The sequence below is a fragment of the Chiloscyllium plagiosum genome, unplaced genomic scaffold, assembly GCF_037043375.1.
Source record: "Chiloscyllium plagiosum isolate Xiang-an unplaced genomic scaffold, Cpla_swu_hap1 HiC_scaffold_8, whole genome shotgun sequence".
Lineage (NCBI taxonomy): Eukaryota > Metazoa > Chordata > Chondrichthyes > Orectolobiformes > Hemiscylliidae > Chiloscyllium > Chiloscyllium plagiosum.
The window spans coordinates 39,217,357-39,236,638 of NW_028270146.1; the positions used below are offsets into that span (position 1 = coordinate 39,217,357).

The following is a 19,282-nucleotide window of genomic DNA, read 5'->3' on the forward strand; positions in this document are numbered from 1 at the left end:
CTGAGCCTGAAGATCGAAGGGGCCCACTCTTCTTGGGTTGGGTATCCGAGCTTCTGCAATTGGGTTGGGGATCGGGTCAGGAGCTGCACGGTGATTTCTGTGCATTAAATATGGGCAAAACCATTATTGCACTCAAGACTTCACTTTGGCCACTTCAGAGGCTTTTTATGCATCTAAAATATCTGGGCAAAACTGATATCAAAATATCATACTAGTGGTATTGAGATTAGGTGTATTTTGTGGCCAGGTAATAGAAAGTCTGGGTGCACAAAGAAGAAAAAAGTACCAATTTCCAGAACTAATTTCTGCTCATCTCGGTGAACAAAAATGTCACCCAAATTACAGTTTCCAACGAACCATGTCCACGTCCTTTGTGCATTTCAGTAGAAATAATCACTTCACAATTTGGAAAGTATCAGCAGGACAGCATGAGTTGGCTAGAGCTCTTTCTTGAGAAAAGACCAAACCAAATGATGCCCTGATAGAAATGTTCTAAAATTACAGAAGAATATGATGTTTCCCCTTGTCAGTGAGACATCTCATTGCCATACGGATTGGACAAAGTAAATAACACAGACATATTTAAGACAAAGTTGGAATTAGCATATTAGGGAAAAAGGAATAGAAGGATTTGATAATGTGGTTAGAAGAAGAAATGTGGAATGATATTGTTCTGGAGCATAAGCAAAGGCATGGATCTATTAGGCCAATTGACCTTGCTGCAATAATTTGTAAAAAAAGGAGTAATTTAAGCTGAAATATAATTCTAATCAACCCAATACATAATTCAATTAAAATCAAAAAAATAAGAAAATTCTTTAGAACTAAAACTTCAGTAACTAGATGTGCACAATATGATTCCTAAATCCAGTAAGACCATTTTTTAAAATGTTTGTGCTAACTTGAATACAAAGATATTGAGTACTGAATTTAAATATTTCTGGAGTTAATCAATCAAAGTATTGTTATAAATAAAATCGGCATGAATTTATAATCTTTCTCTCAGTCCTTCATAGCTGTAAAATTGCATTTGAATTTATACTGAGGGGTATGACTTTTCACACACTCAGATGAACAACCATGGCCTGGAGTTTCTGAAGCCAGAGTCCTTTTTGCAGAGTAGATGGGAGTTTCACACTGGGACCCTGCAGAAACTTCAGCATAGCAGACTCCAAGGGAGCAACCCAGGAAATTGAAGATACCACTGGGCAATTTCCCGATGCCTAAAACCCTCCAAAACGGAGTCTGAGAATCTAAATCAGAGAGGTTGAAGGGTTCCCCTGCAGTTACGTAAATTTACTTAGGAAGTTAGACTATTAATAACTTAATAAAACTTTGTGAGAAGATTTGTAGCTCGGGTGTTCGTTGTTGTGGTTCTGTTCGACGAGCTGGGAATTTGTGTTGCAGACGTTTCGTCCCCTGTCTAGGTGACATCCTCAGTGCTTGGGAGCCTCCTAAGAAGCACTTCTGTGTTGTTTCCTCTGGCATTTATAGTGGTTTGATCTTTGCATTACAGCTTCTGCTATGAGTCCAGAGATGGGTGAGCCCATGGTATGCCGTTGATTTGTTCATATATTTGGTTGTTGAATGTGAAGTGTGTTGTGAGGCACAGGTCCAGTAGTTTGAGTATGCAGTCTTTGTTGATAAGTTCCCTGTCTTGTTGTCTGTTCTGTATGTCCAGCAGGTTGGCTATTGTTTCTCTGGCTAGGGTTTTGTCGATAGAGGTGAACAATGCCGTTACATCGAATGAGGCCATAGTTTCTTCCTTGTCTATGTGTATATTTCTGATGGTGTCCAAGAATTCCTGTGTTGACTGTATAGAGTGTCTGGATCCGCTGATCAGGTGTTTCAGTTTCTGTTGTAGTTCTTTAGCCAGTTTGTGTGATGGTGTCTCTGGTAGAGATACGATGGGTCTGAGTGGGATGTCTGGTTTGTGCACTTTAGGTAGTCCATAGAATCTGGGGGTGGTGTTACTTTCAGGATTCATTCTCTGTAGGTCAAACCTGGTTATCTGTCCATTTTTTTGCAGGTTCCTCAGTGTGTTGTTTATCATATTGGTGAGCTGTGGGGTGGGGTCAAACTCCCTCTTTTGGTAGGTGTTGGTATCTGCAAGTAGTTGTTGCGCTTTCTGGATGACTGTCATTCTGCCTTTGTCTGCTGGTAGTATGATTATGTTCTTATCATTTCTTAGTGTTTTTAGTGCTTTCCTCTCCTTGGTGTTGAGGTTGTGTGTTTGTCTTTTCCTTGTTATCAGGGGTACGATACTTGTCTCACTGTTTGTTGTGTCTCTTCTGTCAGTCCATTGTTTCTGAGTGTGCATTCTAGTGCTGCTAGGAAGTCTGCTGTCTTGGCGTCCCTGTGGTTGTAGTTGAGTCCCTTGGCCAGTATTGTTCCTTCCGTGTCTGTGAGAGAGGTTTCTCACCCAGGTATGTATTGTGGTGTCCTCTCTGTTGTGTGTTAGTTTGGCCATTTTTTCTTTTAGTGCCGTTTTTTTGCGGTGTGTGGTCCTGTTCTGTCCTATGGTGACGGCCTGTTCTATGGTCCGGGTCCATATGTGGCACTTAGGCGGTTGGCACAGGATTCCCATTTCCAGGCTTGTCTTAGCGTCCCTCGCCCGTGGGTGTTCAAAGTTTGTGAGAAGATTTATAGCTCGGGTGTTCGTTGTTGTGGTTCTGTTCGCCGAGCTGGGAATTTGTGTTGCAGACGTTTCGTCCTCTGTCTAGGTGACATCCTCAGTGCTTTGGAGCCTCCTGTGAAGCGCTTTTGTGTTGTTTCCTCCAGCATTTATAGTGGTTTGTTGCTATAAACCACTATAAATGCTGGAGGAAACAACACAGAAGCGCTTCACAGGAGGCTCCAAAGCACTGAGGATGTCAGCTAGACAAGGGACGAAATGTCTGCAACACAAATTCCCAGCTCGGCGAACAGAACCACAACAACTTAATCAAGCTTCTCAGTATCTATTCAATGGGTCCCATAATGTACTTTACACATCCTGATTACACTTCTTAGACACTCCTTACCCCCCCCGACACACACACCCACCCCAGCAAACAGTGGCCCAACACCTCTTCCTTTAGCTCCAGGACCTGACAATCACTGCTACTGGATTCGATACCATCCCCCCCCCACCAATCAATATCCTGTACACACCCCTTTCCCACCAGTCAACCCAAACCAGCTCCCAAACATAGCATTTCCCCCCCCCCCCCCCCCCCCCCCCGCCAAAACTACAGGTAGAGTCATAGAGACATAGAGAGGTACAACATGCAAACAGACCCTTTGGTCCAACCCATCCATGCCGACCAGATATCCCAACCCAATTTAGTCCCACCTGCCGGCACCTGGCCCATATCCCTCCAAACCCTTCCTATTCATATACCCATCCAAATGCCTCTTAAATGTTGTAATTGTACCAGCCTCCACCACATCCTCTGGCAGTTCATTCCATACACGTATCACCCTCTGCGTGAAAAAGTTGCACTATAGGTCTCTTTTATATCTTTCCCCTCTCACCCTAAACCTATGCCCTCTAGTTCTGGACTCCCCGACCCCAGGAAAAAGACCTTGCCTATTTACCCTATCCATGCCAGTACTAACTACCCTTTCCCCTCAGTCCTTCCAGTACCCCTTCCAGAACCTGAACCTCATGTCCTCCATTGTTGATGGACCTGCAAATCCCCACCCACCTCAATCCAATCTGCGCTCTGATCATGACACTGGATCTGACCCTGCCTTTCCCCTGCACACAGACCCAATACCACCCCTTCTCCCGTAACCCAACCCAATAGTATCCCCGTTATCCTGGGACCCCGCTGTCCAGAATCCAACATTCTCAGCCACTCTTGCCTGACTCAATTTCTCCTATTCACCATGACCTAACCTAAAACTTCAATTGCATGCTAATGAACTGGCATCCCACTTGCACATACCTGGCATCATAACTACCTGGCACTCTATCCTCACACTTATCTTATGTACTAACTTTTTCAAAAGAGCTGTCAAAGTAGTTGTCTGTGACGCTGGACCTCTAAATCATAGATTACAGCAATTGATTGCATGAAAAAGGGAGCTTTGCTTGTCTTTGCATGACTGTGCTTCACAATAAAGGATCTACCAGAATGAAAGTATGGCTCTGCATTCCTTAAGGGACTTTTTTCGCTGGAGTATAGGAGGCTGAGGAATGACCTTACAGAGATTTATAAAACCATGACAGGCATACATTGGGTGAATAATCAAGGTCTTTTCTCCAGGGTAGGGAAGTCCAAAACGAGATGGCATAGGTTTAAAGTGAGAGGGGAAAGATTTAAAAGGGACCTGAGGGGCAATGTTTTCACACAGAAATTGGTACATATATGGAACGAACTACCAGAGGAAGTGGTCAAGGAGAGTACAATTACAACATTTAAAAATTATTTGGACAGGTACATGAATAGGAAAGATTTAGAGGGATATGGGGCAAATGCAGACAAATGAGATTAGTTCAGTCTGAGAAACCTGGTCAGAATGGACAAGTTGGACCGAAGAGTCTGTTTCTGTGCTGTATGACTCTATATGCCCTGACTAGAATCTCCTGTCAGAAATGAGAGACTCTTTTGTTTAATTAGAAAGGAGCAGAGTGGCAATATGCATCTGACTGCCACTCCTTGGAAAATCCAGCCCTATATCTCAATGGAGAGCAGACTGTCGATTTTTGTTTGTTCTATTTAAAGATGTACTTTAGCTGAAAGTACTTCTCTCAAGAGAAGTCACCTCATTTATATCAGTATATTACAAATATAACTAAAATTTGGGCAGAGAAAGTCATTGATATTCTACATAGCAATAATTCTGGAAACACAAAGCAAAAATACATTCTTGCAACTCAAAGTACCTGGTGAAATCAGTCTGTGTTTCCTGTGTCATGTGTTTCTTTTTTGAAAGTCTTTTCTTCTTCACAGGAGTATAATAATTGTAATGGATCAAGGAAGACTGTGCTTCTTTCTTTAGAATGCGAGGAGTGAATTGTTGCCCACCTGTAAAACAATGAGCATGTTTCTCCAAAATATCACCACTATATGTCTTCTGACGTGCATCCTGAAATAATTTGTAACAGTGTTGGCTATTTGCAAAGCTAGATGATGAACTGTAGAAAGATCTATAACATTGCCTGGGAGATATAGAAATCCTGGAGCTCAGATCTGAGTAGCAGCGACTGAAGTTTTTCTGAGTTGTTTCGTTATTAATGTCGGCAGCAGAAGTCAACACTGAAAAATTCCCTTTGGGAGTGATAAACGTTTGCTCAGGAGTCATGGATCCATTTGCTAGCTGTCTGGGTTCCTTACTGTGTTGTAGCATAGAAGGATTCTGTTAACCAAAAATGAAAATGCAGTAAGTATGTAAAAATGTTATTTTTAAAGCATTGGAACAAGTCATCGTACCAGAAACTATGTACAAATTCCTGATAAGGAGACACTGAAGAATAATGCTTTCTCATATACAGTTTTCCCTTAGAAGATGCATTCAGGAGAGATCACACATGAATGAGAGCATCTAAAAACCATTCATTCAAAAAGACAACATGCCAATAAAAGTTTACTGATGGGACAGGATTGCAGGATAATGTTTTCAGATGCCTGCACCACAAACATGAATTGAAGACTAAAGCTTCCAAAAATGACAAAGGAAATCAACCAGTTACACTTGGATAGTAATTACTTAAGTAACTAGTTCATTAGGCACTAGCACTCATGAGACACCGAACAGATTTAACCAGAGAGCACCATGGGTATGTAAAACTTAATATCCACTGACAATGATTGAAAACCTTACCAAGAAAAATCTTTAATTGGAAAATAATGCTTAATTAATGCCAAATGATTTAAATGTTGTGTAGCTCAATAGTTTGAAATTAAACAAGGCCAACCTGTACTATGTGGTGATAAGAGGTGGAGACAACACTGATATCCTAAATTTAAAGGAAAATTTCACTACTTATCAATTTTTTTTTTAGCAGGTATAAGAATTAGCATCATAGTTAACTCAAACATAAGGATTGTGACCCATTACTCTGGCAACAGTAAAGGTCAACATTCCTTTATGTGAGCATTGAGCTAGTACTAACATCTTAAGGACTTAGAACATTTAAATACCTCTTCAGCACTAGGTAACTTCAAAGAGCACAGTTTTCGCTAGTTACCTGATGTCCAGTCAAAAGTGCTCAAGACAAAAATGCAGTACTTTCAAAATAGTGTCAGAGGAATGAGGATTACCTTCCACTAGTTTCAATATCAATTTTAACATTCTCAATGTCTGTAAACAAATTACTTATTGCTGAAGTTGTGGCAGGAAGAAATAGATACAGCAAACTTTGTTCTAACTGCCATGTTATCAAACAGCACTCTTAAAAAAAATCAGCAAACATTATATACATTAAATACTGTGACCTACCATAATGTCTGAATATTTATGCTGTAAATAAAATATAACAGTGATGTATATACTCGCTGAGTTACATTTCTATTACATTCTATGTGATTTTACATCAATTTTAGGAGATATGTTGATGTTTTTAATTACATCTTTTGAGGGATCTTGATGTCTTGAAACTTCACTTGGTCAGGGTTTACTGCGAGAAAGTGAGGACTGCAGATGCTGGAGACCAGAGTTGAAAAGTGTGGTGCTGGAAAAGCGTAGCAGGCCAGGCAGCATCCAAGGAGCAGGAGAATCAATGTTTTGGGCATAAGCCCTTCTTCAGGAATGAGGCTGGTGTGCCAAGCGGGCTGAGATAAAATGAGATAAAAGGCTGGGGAGTGGGGGGGGGGGGGGGGGGGCGCGCTGGGAATACGATAGGTGGAAGGAGGTGAGGATGAGGGTGATAGGCCGGAGAGGGGGGGGGGCGGTGGCGGAGAGGTTGGGAAGAAGATTGCAGGTCAAGAGGGCAGTGCTGAATCCGGGGGTTGGGACTGAGATAAGGTGTGGGGAGGGGAAATGAGGAAGCTGGAGAAATCTACATTCATTCCATGTGGTTGGAGGGTTTCTAGGAGGAAGATAAGGCGCTCTTCCTCCAGGCGTTGTGTGGCCAGGATCTGGCGATGGAGGAGGCCAAGGATCTGCATGTCCTTGGCGGAGTGGGAAGGAGAGTTAAAGTGTTCAGCCACGGGGCGGTTGGGTTGGTTGATGCGGGTGTCCCAGAGGTGTTCCTGTCTCCCCAATGTAGAGGAGATCACCGGGTGCAGCGGATAAAGTAAATGACGTGTGTGGAGGTGCAGGTGAATTTACGACAGATATGGAAGGATCCATTGGGGCCTTGGAGGGAGGTGAAGGGGGAGGTGTGGGCGCTTCTTGCGGTTGCAGGGGAAGGTGCCGGGAGTGGAGGTTGGGTTGGTGGGTTTACTGCAGTCAAGAGTGTGGTGCTGGAAAAGCACAGCAGGTCAGGCAGCATCTGAGGAGCAGGAGAGTCGACATTTTGGGCAAAAGCCCCTCATCGAGAATGAGGCTGTGAGCCAAGGGGGTGGTGGGATAAATGGGAAGAGGGTGGGGCTGGGGGTTAGGTAGCTGAGAGTGCGATAGGTAGATGGAGGTGGGGTAATGGTGATAGGTCAGAGGGAAGGGTCGAGCTGATAGATGGGAAGGAAGATGGGCAGGTAGAACAGGTCATGAGGGCGGTGCCGAGTTGGAAGGTTGCATCAATACCCCTCATGATTTTATAAACTTCTCTAAGGTCACTTCTCAGCCTCTGACACTCCAGGGAAAATAGCCCCAGCCTATTCAGCCTTTCACTGTAGCTCAAACCCTACAACCCCGGCAACATCCTTGTAAATCTTACCTGCAACCTTTTAGGTTTAACAAATAAATTTTTTAGGAATCTATGAGATCACCCTGTTATTCTTCTAAACTCCAATGAATATTGTCCTAACCGATCCTGTTCCTCTTCATACATCAGCCCTGCCATCTCACGAATGAATCTGACAAACCTTTCTTATACTCTGTCCACAGCCAGAAGATCTTTCCTCTGATAAGGTGACCAAATCTGCGCACAATACTCCAGCTGTGGTTTCACCAAGGTACTATACAGTTGTAGCAAGATGTCTCTGCTCCTGTACTTGAATCCTTCATTATGAAAGCCAACATACTGTTTGCCTCCTTCACTACCTGCTGCACCTGCATGTTTACTTTCAATGACTGGCGTTCAAAAACACACAGGTCTTGTTACACCACCCTTTTCCCTAGTCTATCATCATTCAGATAATTTGATTTCCTACTTTTCTACCAAAGTGTATAGCCTTATATTTATCCACATTATACTTCTTCTGACATTCATTTGCCCACTCATCCCTATTGTCCAAATCACATGGAACCCTCTCTGCATCCTCCTCACAGTGCACCCTCACCCCCAGCTTTGTCATCTGCAAACTTGGTGATATTACAAAGGCCAGCCATTGAGGGTTGTAATCAAATGGAGGATGGTGTTCATGCTCAGTAAATTGCCTCCGAGGAAAATGAGATGCTGTTTGTCCAGCTTGCCTTGTGCTTCACTGGAATATTTGCATGAGGGCAAGATGGTGCATTGAAATGGCAACAACTGAAAGGTCAGGGTTATTCTTACTGACAAAGAGTAGGTGGTCTGTAAAGCTGTTACTCAATCTGCATTTGGTTTTACCAATATAGAGAAGACCACTTAATGAACAGCAAATACAGTAGGCTAGATTGAAAGTAGTACAACTAAATCAGTGATTCACGTGGAAGGTGTGCTTCGGGCCTTGGACAGTGAAAATACCGGACAAGTGGTACACTTTCTGTGATTGCATGGGAAGATACCATAAGGAAGTGAAGAAGTGTTAGGGGTGATAGTGGAGTGGACCAGGATGTCTTGCAGAGAACAGTTCCTACAGAATACTAACAAGCAGGGGAAGATGAGTTTGGTGGCAGTATCTTGCTGGAGAATAAGTATCAAGGTTATTGCAGGAAGACAATGAATTTTTGTCTTCCCAGTATTGTGGAAATTGGAAGTCCTCCAAGATGGATGCTCTATCGGGTTTCTGGCAATAAAAGAGAATCAAGAAAAACAGTGCAGGAGTAGATCTGAATCCTGTCTAGATGAACGCACAGACTGGGTGTGAGAACAGGAAGATTGCAATTACATTTTAAATGGAACAAAACTTCAGATCTGCTGGATGACGCCAGAAGGGGTGCAGAAGGGATTCACCAGGATGTTACCTGGGTTGGAGCACTTTATTTATGAAGTCAGGCTGAATAGGTTCAGACTGTTTTCTTTAGAGCAGAGAAGTCTTGTGGGGAGGGGGGAGCATGACACCTAACTGACATATAAAATTATGAGAGGCACGAGTGGCTGGATTGGAAGCTGCTTTTCTCCTTAGTTGACGGGTTAATAACAAAGATCATAATTTTAATCTGAAGGGCAGTAGGCTCAGAGAGGATTTGAGGAAAATGTCCTTCACCCTGAGGGTGGTGGGAATCTTGAATGGATTACTTGGGAAGGTGGTATAAGTAGGAATCCTCATAACCTTTAAAAGGTACATGGATGAGCACTTGAAATGTCATAACATTCAAGGTTTTGGGTCAAGTGCTGTAAAGTATGATTACTGTAAGTACATCTGCACAGACTCGATAGGCCGTTGGGCTATGCTGCATGAATCTATAAATCTATGACATTGTATATCACTCCCAATCACAGTTATTTTATAAGCTACCTCAGTTGTTCTGTTTAATTTGGGCAGTTTGTGATTGTGCTCAGAGTATCACAGGATTCTGCCACATTAAAGTAATAAAGCACAGAATACGATTCAGTCTGTTGAACCTCCCTTGGAGTTACAGCAAGACGCTGGCACAATGGCCAAGTAGATTTGATTCCCATTTGGTTTAGTTCAAGAACACTGCTGAAAAATGAAGTATATTGCCTGAAAAAGAAAACTGAATGTTTCAAGATACCTACGTCTAAAAGAAAAAATCATTTTTATTGCTAATTGTAAATCCATTCTCAATTGCAGAACTTCCATATCACAACATTACAATTCTCCAACCAGCAAAGATCTTGCAGTGAATCTGAAACAATTATTAAATAACAACTTTTGCTCCAGAACAGATTTTTTAAAAATCACGTTCACTGCAAACAAATAACATTCAGTAGCTAGAAATATTAAGAGCAGTAAATTTTTGCAGGATGTTTAAAAATAATTGTTCATGGCATGTGAGCACTGGAAGGAAGGCTTGTATTTATACCCAATTCTGAATTACAATTGGTTCTGAGATAATGCCATAGTTCCGTTCTCATGCGATCTTGTGTTATAAGAAAATCATGCAATAGCACGGCATTTAAGCTAATGGGGCTGGAATTGCATTATAGCCAATTCAGTAAGAAAAGTTCATGTTCTGTAAATGACAGTCTAAATTCTTGAATCACGTTAAAGCCAATTCACATTGAAGAAATATGCATTGTAGCAGAACTGACTATACCTTCAAGAACGTGTTGGCGAACTGATTACTGTTATAATGCATGCTGTGTAGATGTACCCAAAATGATAGTAAAGAGTCGCAAGATTTTGAGCCAGTGACAATAAAGGAACAACAATATACTTCCAAGTCAGAATGGTTATGAGACTTGGAGGGAACTTGCAGATGATAGCATTCCTATGAACTGTTGTTCTTCCAGGCAATTAAAGTCAGAGGTTATGGAAGGCAATGCAGGACTGCACACCGCAGACAGGAACACTGCAAACCATGGTATGCTGACGCTGGAGGGAGCTGTGAATTTTTAAAGGTTGACGCTATTTTCCCTGGAGCGTCAGAGGCTGAGGGGTGACCTTATAGAGGTTTGTAAAATAATGAGGGGCATAGATAGGGTAAATAAATAAGGTCTTTTCACCGGGGTGGGGCAGTCAAAAACTAAAGGGCATAGGTTTAAGGTGACAGCTGGAAGGTTTAAGGGGCACCGTTTTCATGCAAAGTTTGTATGTAATGAGTTGTCAGAGGAAGTAGTGGAGGCCTGGTACGATTACATTGAAAAGACATCTGGATGGGTTTACAAATAGGAAGGGTTTAAGAGGAATATGGGTCAAATACTGGCAAGTGGGGCTAGATTTATTTAGCATATCTAGTTGGCATGGACGAGTTGGACCAAAGGATCTGTTTTTGTGCTGTATATCTCTATTCTTATATGAGACTAGGCTGTTTTGTCCTAGATATTGCTGAACTTTTTACGGACGGTTGAATTTGCATTCAATCCAGCAACCAAACGGTGTTCCATCACACTCCTGAGTTGCGCTTTATCGATACTTGAGAGGTTTTAGGGGGTCAGAAGGTGAATCATTTCCCATAGAACCACCCAGCCTCTGACCTGCTGTTATAGCTATAGTATTTATGTGACTGGTGTAGGTCAGGTTTTGGTCAATGCTGACTACTCTACTATCCCAACCTCACAAACTGTTGATGGTGGGGAGAATTCAGTAATGAGAAGGTTGCTGTATGTCATAGGAAAATAGTTGGACTTTAATTGCAGATGATCATTGTCTGGCATATTGTAGTCTAAATGTTATTTGCCACTTGTCCAGGTCCTGAAGTATGCATGCATAAACTTCATTTTCTGAAGAATTGTGAAAAGAATCAAATACTATGCAATAATCAATGGATACCTCAAATTCTGACCTAATGTTAGGGGGAAGGTCATTGATGAAGGAGTTGAAGATGTTTGGGCCTAGGATACTAGCCTGACGAACAATGACATTTGTAAGACTGAAATGAATTGACCTCCAATTGGCATAAAATCTTATATTGTGCTATATAAAGGTCTTCCATGTGGCCAGCTTTCCCAAAATTCCACAAAGTTCAATTTTGCTGGGCTCTTATGCCATACCTGGTCGAATCGCAGTGACTTGCATCTCAGTTCTGGAATTGTTTTTTTGCTCACTTTTGGACATTGTTAGGAGTTGAAAAGTCTTGGTGCAATGCAAGCAGAGCATTGGAGAGCAAGTAAGGAAGGACTGGAGTTTACATCCATAAATCAAGCAGGCCAACCCCACTGCGTGAACATAAAACAGGGTGAGAGAGGTCAGGTCAGCCATCCAACATCATGCCAGTCTCCAAAATTATTGCAGTAGAGTGGGTGCAGAAATTGGCAGGCCATTTGCCATTTTAAAATTAGTAATTAACAAGATTGCTAATGATTCAATTGTCTGAAAATTTTCACGTTCCATTTCATTTCTCGGGCATTGGATGTGAAGAACTTGGGAGTGTTTTACAGCAACTATGCTGTAGTGGGAAGGTGGAGACAAAGAATGTATTGGAAAATTCTGATGGCAAAGGTAACAGCACCTGTATGCTTTAAAAACTCACTTTCTCGCTTTCTGTGCATTCAATGAAAAATAAAAACACAATCAAAGAGCATAAAGCCTTTAAAGCTGAGAATGACTTCCTGTTTGTGGCATGAATTGTCATTCTTAGCCATGATTATATTGAATGGCACAGCTGGTTTGAGGGTTATATGGTTCGTACAGTGTACTCCTGCTCCTATTTCTTATGGTTTAACGTTCTGTAAATGGAGAATGGATGCCTTCATCCTTGGTCCCCTCCACAATCTGCACACCCTTGCTGTAAACTTGATTCCTTTTCTCAGCCACTATCTTAGACTGAATAAAGTATTTACAAGCTTGGTCAATTTGGAGTTTTAAATTGCATGTTGTATCTGTTACCAAAATACTTCTACTACACAACCTTGTTCATCTCAGCCCCTCTACTGCTAAACTTGTGCAATTCCAGAATTAATTTAAATTGCTTCTTCTTAACCTTTAACCTTCTTCAATGATAACTTACGTTTTCCTCAACAACTTAAACACAGAAAAAAGACACCAAACAACTACTGTGTTCATCAAACCTCAGATTGAGTCCTGTTTTCCTGAAATCAATTTTTCATTGAGGGCACGCAAAGCCTAAAATATGTGGCTATTAAAAATGGCAGTCGAGAGTGTGGTGCTGGAAATGCACACCTATCCCAGCTATCTTCCCCCCAGCCCCACCCCCCGCTCCCATTTATCTCTTAGGCCCCCGGCCCACAAGGCTCAATCCTGATGAAGGCTTTATGCCCAAAATGTCAATTCTCCTGCTCCTTGGATGCTGCCTGTCCTGCTGTGCTTTTCCAACACCACACTGTCGACTCTGATCTCCAGTACCTGCAGTCCTCACTCGCCCTATCAAAAATGGCATGCAATTAACATTCTTCAAATACTTCCAAGACCTGCTCTACTCTAAGTATGCATCTTTTTCTAGTCACTTATCTGCTCCCAAAACTCCTCTGAAACTAGCTTTAATGCATCCATCTCTACACTGACTTCATTCCACCTCATGGTCATGGCAATGAGAGCGTTTGTCTTACGCTCTGAAGGTTCCTCCCTCATCCATTCATTTTGAAGTCTCATCCTCCAATTTTAAAAGCATTCTCAAACAAAGTATTACCATAAGTGGAGCTGAATATCATACCACCAGCACCAGTGTTTAGAAGGCTGTGACACTTAGGCAGCTGGAGTTAAATAGCAGAATTGCAGAACTAGCAGAGATTGAAGAGATAGGTGGGATGAGGCTTTTGGACTATAGCACCACAGGCTATTTTAATTTTTAAAAATCTGTCTTCCAACTTCTAATTAAAAAATGCAAACAGATTTTGAGAGCTCAAGGAGGGTCAGTAATTGATTAAAGACTTTAAATTCTATAGTGATGTCTATTGAACCATAAGTAAAATGTTACATCTCTGAAGATGCGTTCACATTTATCAGAAGTGAACATACCTGAATAGATTCTGTTACAGTTAACCTTCCACTGCTACCAGAGCTGGACCAAGATTCTGATCTTGTAGGAATGAATCCTTTTTTGTATTTAGTTTGTAGATTTTGCTTCTTCAGTTGGTCTTTATCTTAAGAACAAAAGAGCAATTTACCATCAGATTGATGCTTTACTATATTTTCATATTCACTTCAAGATGTGAACTTAGAATAAGGTGTGAAGCACTAAGCCAGTCAAATTGCACTCCAACTTGCTTTTTCATTTTCTAGAGTGACCACCTATGTTTATTGGCATTAACTGTCCCAGTTATAGTATTGGTATGGTATCATATTTGTGCCAGTAAACAGAATTAAATCGGGCAGCCAAAATAAACTGGATTTGTTGGATGCTCTGGTTTTCTTTTGAAAGTCAAGATCTATATTAAATACAAAAGAGTAACTATGGAGAGAATAGGACCCCTTAAAGATCAGCAAAGCCACCTATGTGTGGAACCACAGCAGATAGGGGAGATACTAAACGAGTACTTTGAATCAGTGTTTACTGTGGAAAATGACATGGAAAGTAGAGAACATAGGGAAATAAATAGCAACATCTTGAAAAATGCCCATGTTACAGAGGAGGAGGTGCTAGACGTCTTAAAATACAAAGGTGGATAAATCCCCAGGAACTGATCAGGGTACCCATGAAAATGATTGCTGGGCCCCTTGCTGAGATATTTGCATCATAGATGGCCACAGATGAGGTGCCAGAAAACTGGAGGCTGGCTAATGTGGTGCCACATTTAAGAAAGGTGGTAAGAAAAAGCTATTGACTTATACACCAGTGAGCCTGACATCGGTGATGGGCAAGTTGTTGGAGGGAATCCTGAGGGGCAAGATTTACATGTATTAGGAAAGGCAAAGACTGATTAGGGATAGTTAACATGGCTTTGTGTGTGGGAAATCATTTCTCACTAGTTTACTTGAGCTTTTTCAGCAAGAATCAAAGATAATTGATGAGGACAAAGTGGTGGACGTGATCGATATGGTTTTCAGTAACGTTTGACAAGGTTCCTCATGGCAAACTGGTTAGCAAGGTTAGATCACATGGAACACAGGCGGAACTACTCAAGGTAGTTGCTCGAAGGTAGTTGCTCGAAGGTAGAATGCACAGGGTGGTGGGGGAGGATTGTTTTTCAGACTGGAGGCCTGTGACCAGCAGTGTGCCACAAGGATCGGTGCTGGGTTTGGATACGAACATCAGTTCACAAATGGTTAGTAAGGTTGCAGGTGACACCAAAATTAAAGGTATAGCACACAGCATAGAAGGTTACCTCAGAATATAATAGGACCTTGATCAGATGGGCCAAGGAGTGGCGGATGGAGGTTAATTTAGAGAAATGTGAGATGCTGCATTTTGGAAAGGCAAATCAGGGCAGGACTTATTCACTTAATGGTAAGGTCCTGGGGAATGTTAATGAACAAAGACACCTTGGAATGCAGGTTCATAGTTCCTTGGAAGTAGAGACCCAGATAGACAGAATAGTGAAGAACACGTTTGGTATGCTTGCCTTTATTGGTCAGTGCACTGAATTTAAGAAGGATGTTGTGAAACTTGAAGGGGTTCAGGAAAGATTTACAAGTATGTTGCCAGGGTTGGACAGTTTGAGTTATCAAAAGAGGCCGAATAGGCTGGGGCTTTTCTCCTTGCAGCAGTGGAGGCTGAGGGGTGACCTTATAGAGGTTTATAAAATCACGAGGAGCATAGATAGGATAAATAGACAAGGTCATTTCCCTGAAGTGGGCGAGTCCAAAACTAAACAGCATAGGTTTAAAGTGAGAAGGGAAAGATTTAAAAGGGACCTAAGAGGCAACTTCTGCAAAATTGGGTGGTGCGTGGATGGAATGAGCTGCCAGAAGAAGTGATGAAGGCTGGTACAATTACAATATTTAAAAGGCATATGATTAAGAAGGGTTTAGAGAGGTATGGGCCAAATTCTGGCAAATGGGACTAGATTTATTTAGGATATCTGGTCAGCATGGACAAATAGGCGGTTTTGTGGGAACGAGAGAGACTCACGCTTGGTATGTTGCCTCCCAGGTGCAAGGGTACGTGATGTCTGATCGTGTTTTCCGGGTCCTGGAGGGGGAGGGGGAGCAGCCCGAAGTCGTGGTCCATATTGGCACCAACGACATAGGTAGGAGGAGTGCCGAGGATGTTAGACAGGCTTTCAGGGAGCTAGGTTGGAAGCTCATAGTTAGAACGAACAGAGTTGTTGTCTCTGGTTTGTTACCCGTGCCACGTGATCGAGAGTCGAGGAATAGGGAAAGAGAACACTTAAATGCGTGGCTACAGGGATGGTGCAGGAGGGAGGGATTCCGGTTTTTGGATAACTGGGGTTCTTTCTGGGGACGGTGGGACCTCTATAAACAGGATGGTCTACACCTGAACCTGAGGGGCACCAGTATCCTTGGGGGGAGGTTTGCTAGTGCTCTTGGGGGGGGGTTTAAACTAACTCTGCAGGGGCATGGGAACCCAGATTGTAGCTTCAGGGTGCAGGGCCTGGAGTGTAGGGAGGTTAGGAACATGGCATCAATTTCCAAGGAGGGTGTCTGTAAACAGGAAAGTGGCTTGAAGTGTGTATACTTCAATGCAAGAAGTACACGAAATAAGGTAGGTGAACTTGCAGCGTGGGTTGGTACCTGGGACTTCGATGTTGTGGCTATTACGGAGACATGGCTAGAACAGGGACAGGATTGGCTGTTGCAGGTTCCTGGATTTAAATGTTTTAGTAGGGTCAGAGGTGGGGGTAAAAGAGGGGGAGGTGTGGCATTGCTTGTCAAAGATAGTATTACAGTGGTGGAAAGGACGATGGATGAGGACTTGCCATCTGAGGTAGTTTGGGCTGAGGTTAGGAATAGGAAAGGTGAGGTCACCCTGTTAGGAGTCTTTTACAGGCCTCCTAATAGTCCTAGAATCATTGAAGAAAGGATAGGGAAGGTGATTCAGGAGATGAGTGACAGTAATAGGGTGGTTGTTATGGGGGACTTTAACTTTCCTGATATTGATTGGGAAAGCTATAGCTCAAGTTCGTTAGATGGGTCAGTGTTTGTTCAATGTGTGTAGGAGAGTTTCCTGACACAATATGTAGACAGGCCAACAAGAGGTGAGGCCATACTGGATTTGGTTCTGGGTAACGAACCAGGCCAGGTGTTAGAATTAGAGGTAGGTGAGCACTTTGGGGATAGTGACCATAATTCGGTGATTTTTACTCTCGTGATGGAGAGGGATAAGTGTGTACTACAGGGCAAGAGTTATAGCTGGGGTCAGGGAAATTATGATGCGGTGAGGCATGACTTAGGATGTGTGGCTTGGAAAAGTAGACTCCAAGGCAAGAGTGTAAATGATATGTGGAGCTTGTTCAAGGAGCAACTATTGAGTGTCCTTGATAATTATGTACCTGTCAGGCAGGGAGGAAAGGGTCGTGCGAGGGAGCCGTGGTTTAATAAGGAATTGGAATCCCTTGTTAAATGGAAGAGGGCGGCCTATCTCAAGATGAGACGTGAAGGTTCAATTGGGGCGATTGAGAGTTATAGGGTAGCCAGGAAGGACCTGAAGAGAGAGCTAAGAGCAGCAAGGAGGGGACATGAAAGGTCCTTAGTCGGTAGGATTAGGGAAAACCCTAAGGCTTTCTATAGGTATGTTAGGAATAAAAGAATGACTAGGGTAGGAATAGGTCCAGTCAAGGATAGTAGTGGGAAGTTGCGTGTGGAGGCGGAAGAGATTGGGGAGACACTGAATGAATACTTTTCTTCAGTATTTACTCAGGAACAGGGCATTGTCGTCGATGTGAATACTGAGTCACAAATAAGTAGAATGGATGGCTTTGAGGTATGTAGAGAAGAGGTGTTGGAAATCCTGGAAAAGGTGAAAATAGATAAGTCCCCTGGGCCTGATGGCATTTATCCTAGGATTCTCTGGGAAGCAAGGGAGGAGATTGCAGAGCCATTGGCCTTGATTTTTATGTCCTCTTTGTCTACAGGAGTAGTGCCAGAAGACTGGAGGATAGCAAATGTGGTTCCCTTGTTCAAAAAGGGGAGTAGGGATAACCCTAGTAACTATAGGCCGGTGAGTCTCACTTCTGTTGTGGGCAAAGTCTTAGAGAGAATTGTAAGGGATAGGATTTATGCACATCTGGATAGGAATAATGTGATCAAGGATAGTCAGCATGGTTTTGTGAAGGGCAGGTCGTGCCTCACAAACCTTATTGAATTCTTTGAAAAGGTGACGAAGGAGGTTGATGAGGGGAAAGCGGTAGATGTGGTATATATGGATTTTAGTAAGGCGTTTGATAAGGTTCCCCATGGTAGGCTACTGCAGAAAATACGGAGATATGGCATTGAGGGTGAGTTGGAGGTTTGGATTAGGAATTGGCTGGATGGAAGAAGACAGAGGGTAGTAGTCGATGGCAAAGTTTCTTCATGGAGTGCCGTCACTAGCGGTGTTCCGCAAGGATCTGTTTTGGGACCATTGCTGTTTGTCATTTTTATAAATGACCTGGAAGAGGGGTTAGAAGGTTGGGTGAGCAAGTTTGCGGATGATACAAAAGTCGGAGGAGTTGTTGACAGTGAGGAAGGATGTGGCAGGTTACAGCAGGATATAGAGAAGCTGCAGAGCTGGGCAGAAAGGTGGCAAATGGAGTTCAATGTAGCTAAGTGTGAGGTGATTCACTTTGGGAAGAATAACAAAAAGATGGGGTACTGGGCTAATGGTCGGATACTTGGTAGTGTGGATGAGCAGAGGGATCTTGGTGTCCATGTACACAGATCTCTGAAAGTTGCCACCCAGGTAAATAGTGCGGTGAGGAAGGCATATGGCGTACTGGCTTTTATTGGTAGAGGAATTGAGTTCCGGAGTCCTGAGGTCATGATGCAGTTGTATAAGACTCTGGTACGGCCGCATCTGGAATATTGTGTGCAGTTTTGGTCGCCATACTATAGGAAGGATGTGGAGGCACTGGAACGGGTGCAGAGGAGGTTTACCAGGATGTTGCCTGGTATGGAAGGAAGATCGTATGAGGAAAGACTGAGACACTTGGGGCTGTTTTCACTAGAGAAAAGAAGGTTTAGAGGTGACTTGATTGAGGTGTACAAGATGATTAGGGGGTTAGATAGGGTTGACAGTGTGAACCTTTTCCCGCGTATGGAGTCGGGTATTACAAGGGGGCATAGCTTTAAAGAAAGGGGGGGTAGATATAGGACTGAAGTTAGGGGTAGGTTCTTCACTCAGCGAGTCGTAAGTTCATGGAATGCCCTGCCAGTAGCAGTGGTGGACTCTCCCTCTTTATGGGCATTTAAGCGGGCATTGGATAGGTATATGGAGGATAGTGGGTTAGTATAGGTTAGGTGGGCTTGGATCGGCGCAACATCGAGGGCCAAAGGGCCTGTACTGCGCTGTATTCTTCTATGTTCTATGTTCTAAATAGACCGAAGGGTTTGTTTCCGTGCTGTACATCTCTATGTCCCTAAGTTAT

General features: G+C 42.8%; 1 protein-coding gene across 6 annotated transcripts in view; it reads right to left on the bottom strand.

The window, feature by feature from the left end:
• LOC122553482 (spermatogenesis-associated protein 7-like) overlaps nt 1-19,282 on the bottom strand; it is a 90,801-nt gene that overhangs the window by 32,952 nt on the left and 38,567 nt on the right. For 3 of the 6 annotated variants that reach the window (XR_015757876.1, XM_043697292.2, XM_043697291.2), the window contains exons 4-5: nt 13,776-13,900; nt 4,874-5,346 (exon numbers count right to left, since the gene is read on the bottom strand). Coding sequence is in view for 5 of the 6 variants with exons in the window: in XM_043697292.2 (XP_043553227.1) it covers nt 4,874-5,346; nt 13,776-13,900 (598 nt within the window). In the remaining variant the exon portion in view is untranslated. Of the gene's footprint in view, nt 1-4,873; nt 5,347-11,851; nt 11,979-13,775; nt 13,901-19,282 lie in introns of those variants that run through there. The other 3 variants (XM_087989724.1, XM_087989723.1, XM_043697294.2) reach the window with 2 other exon arrangements.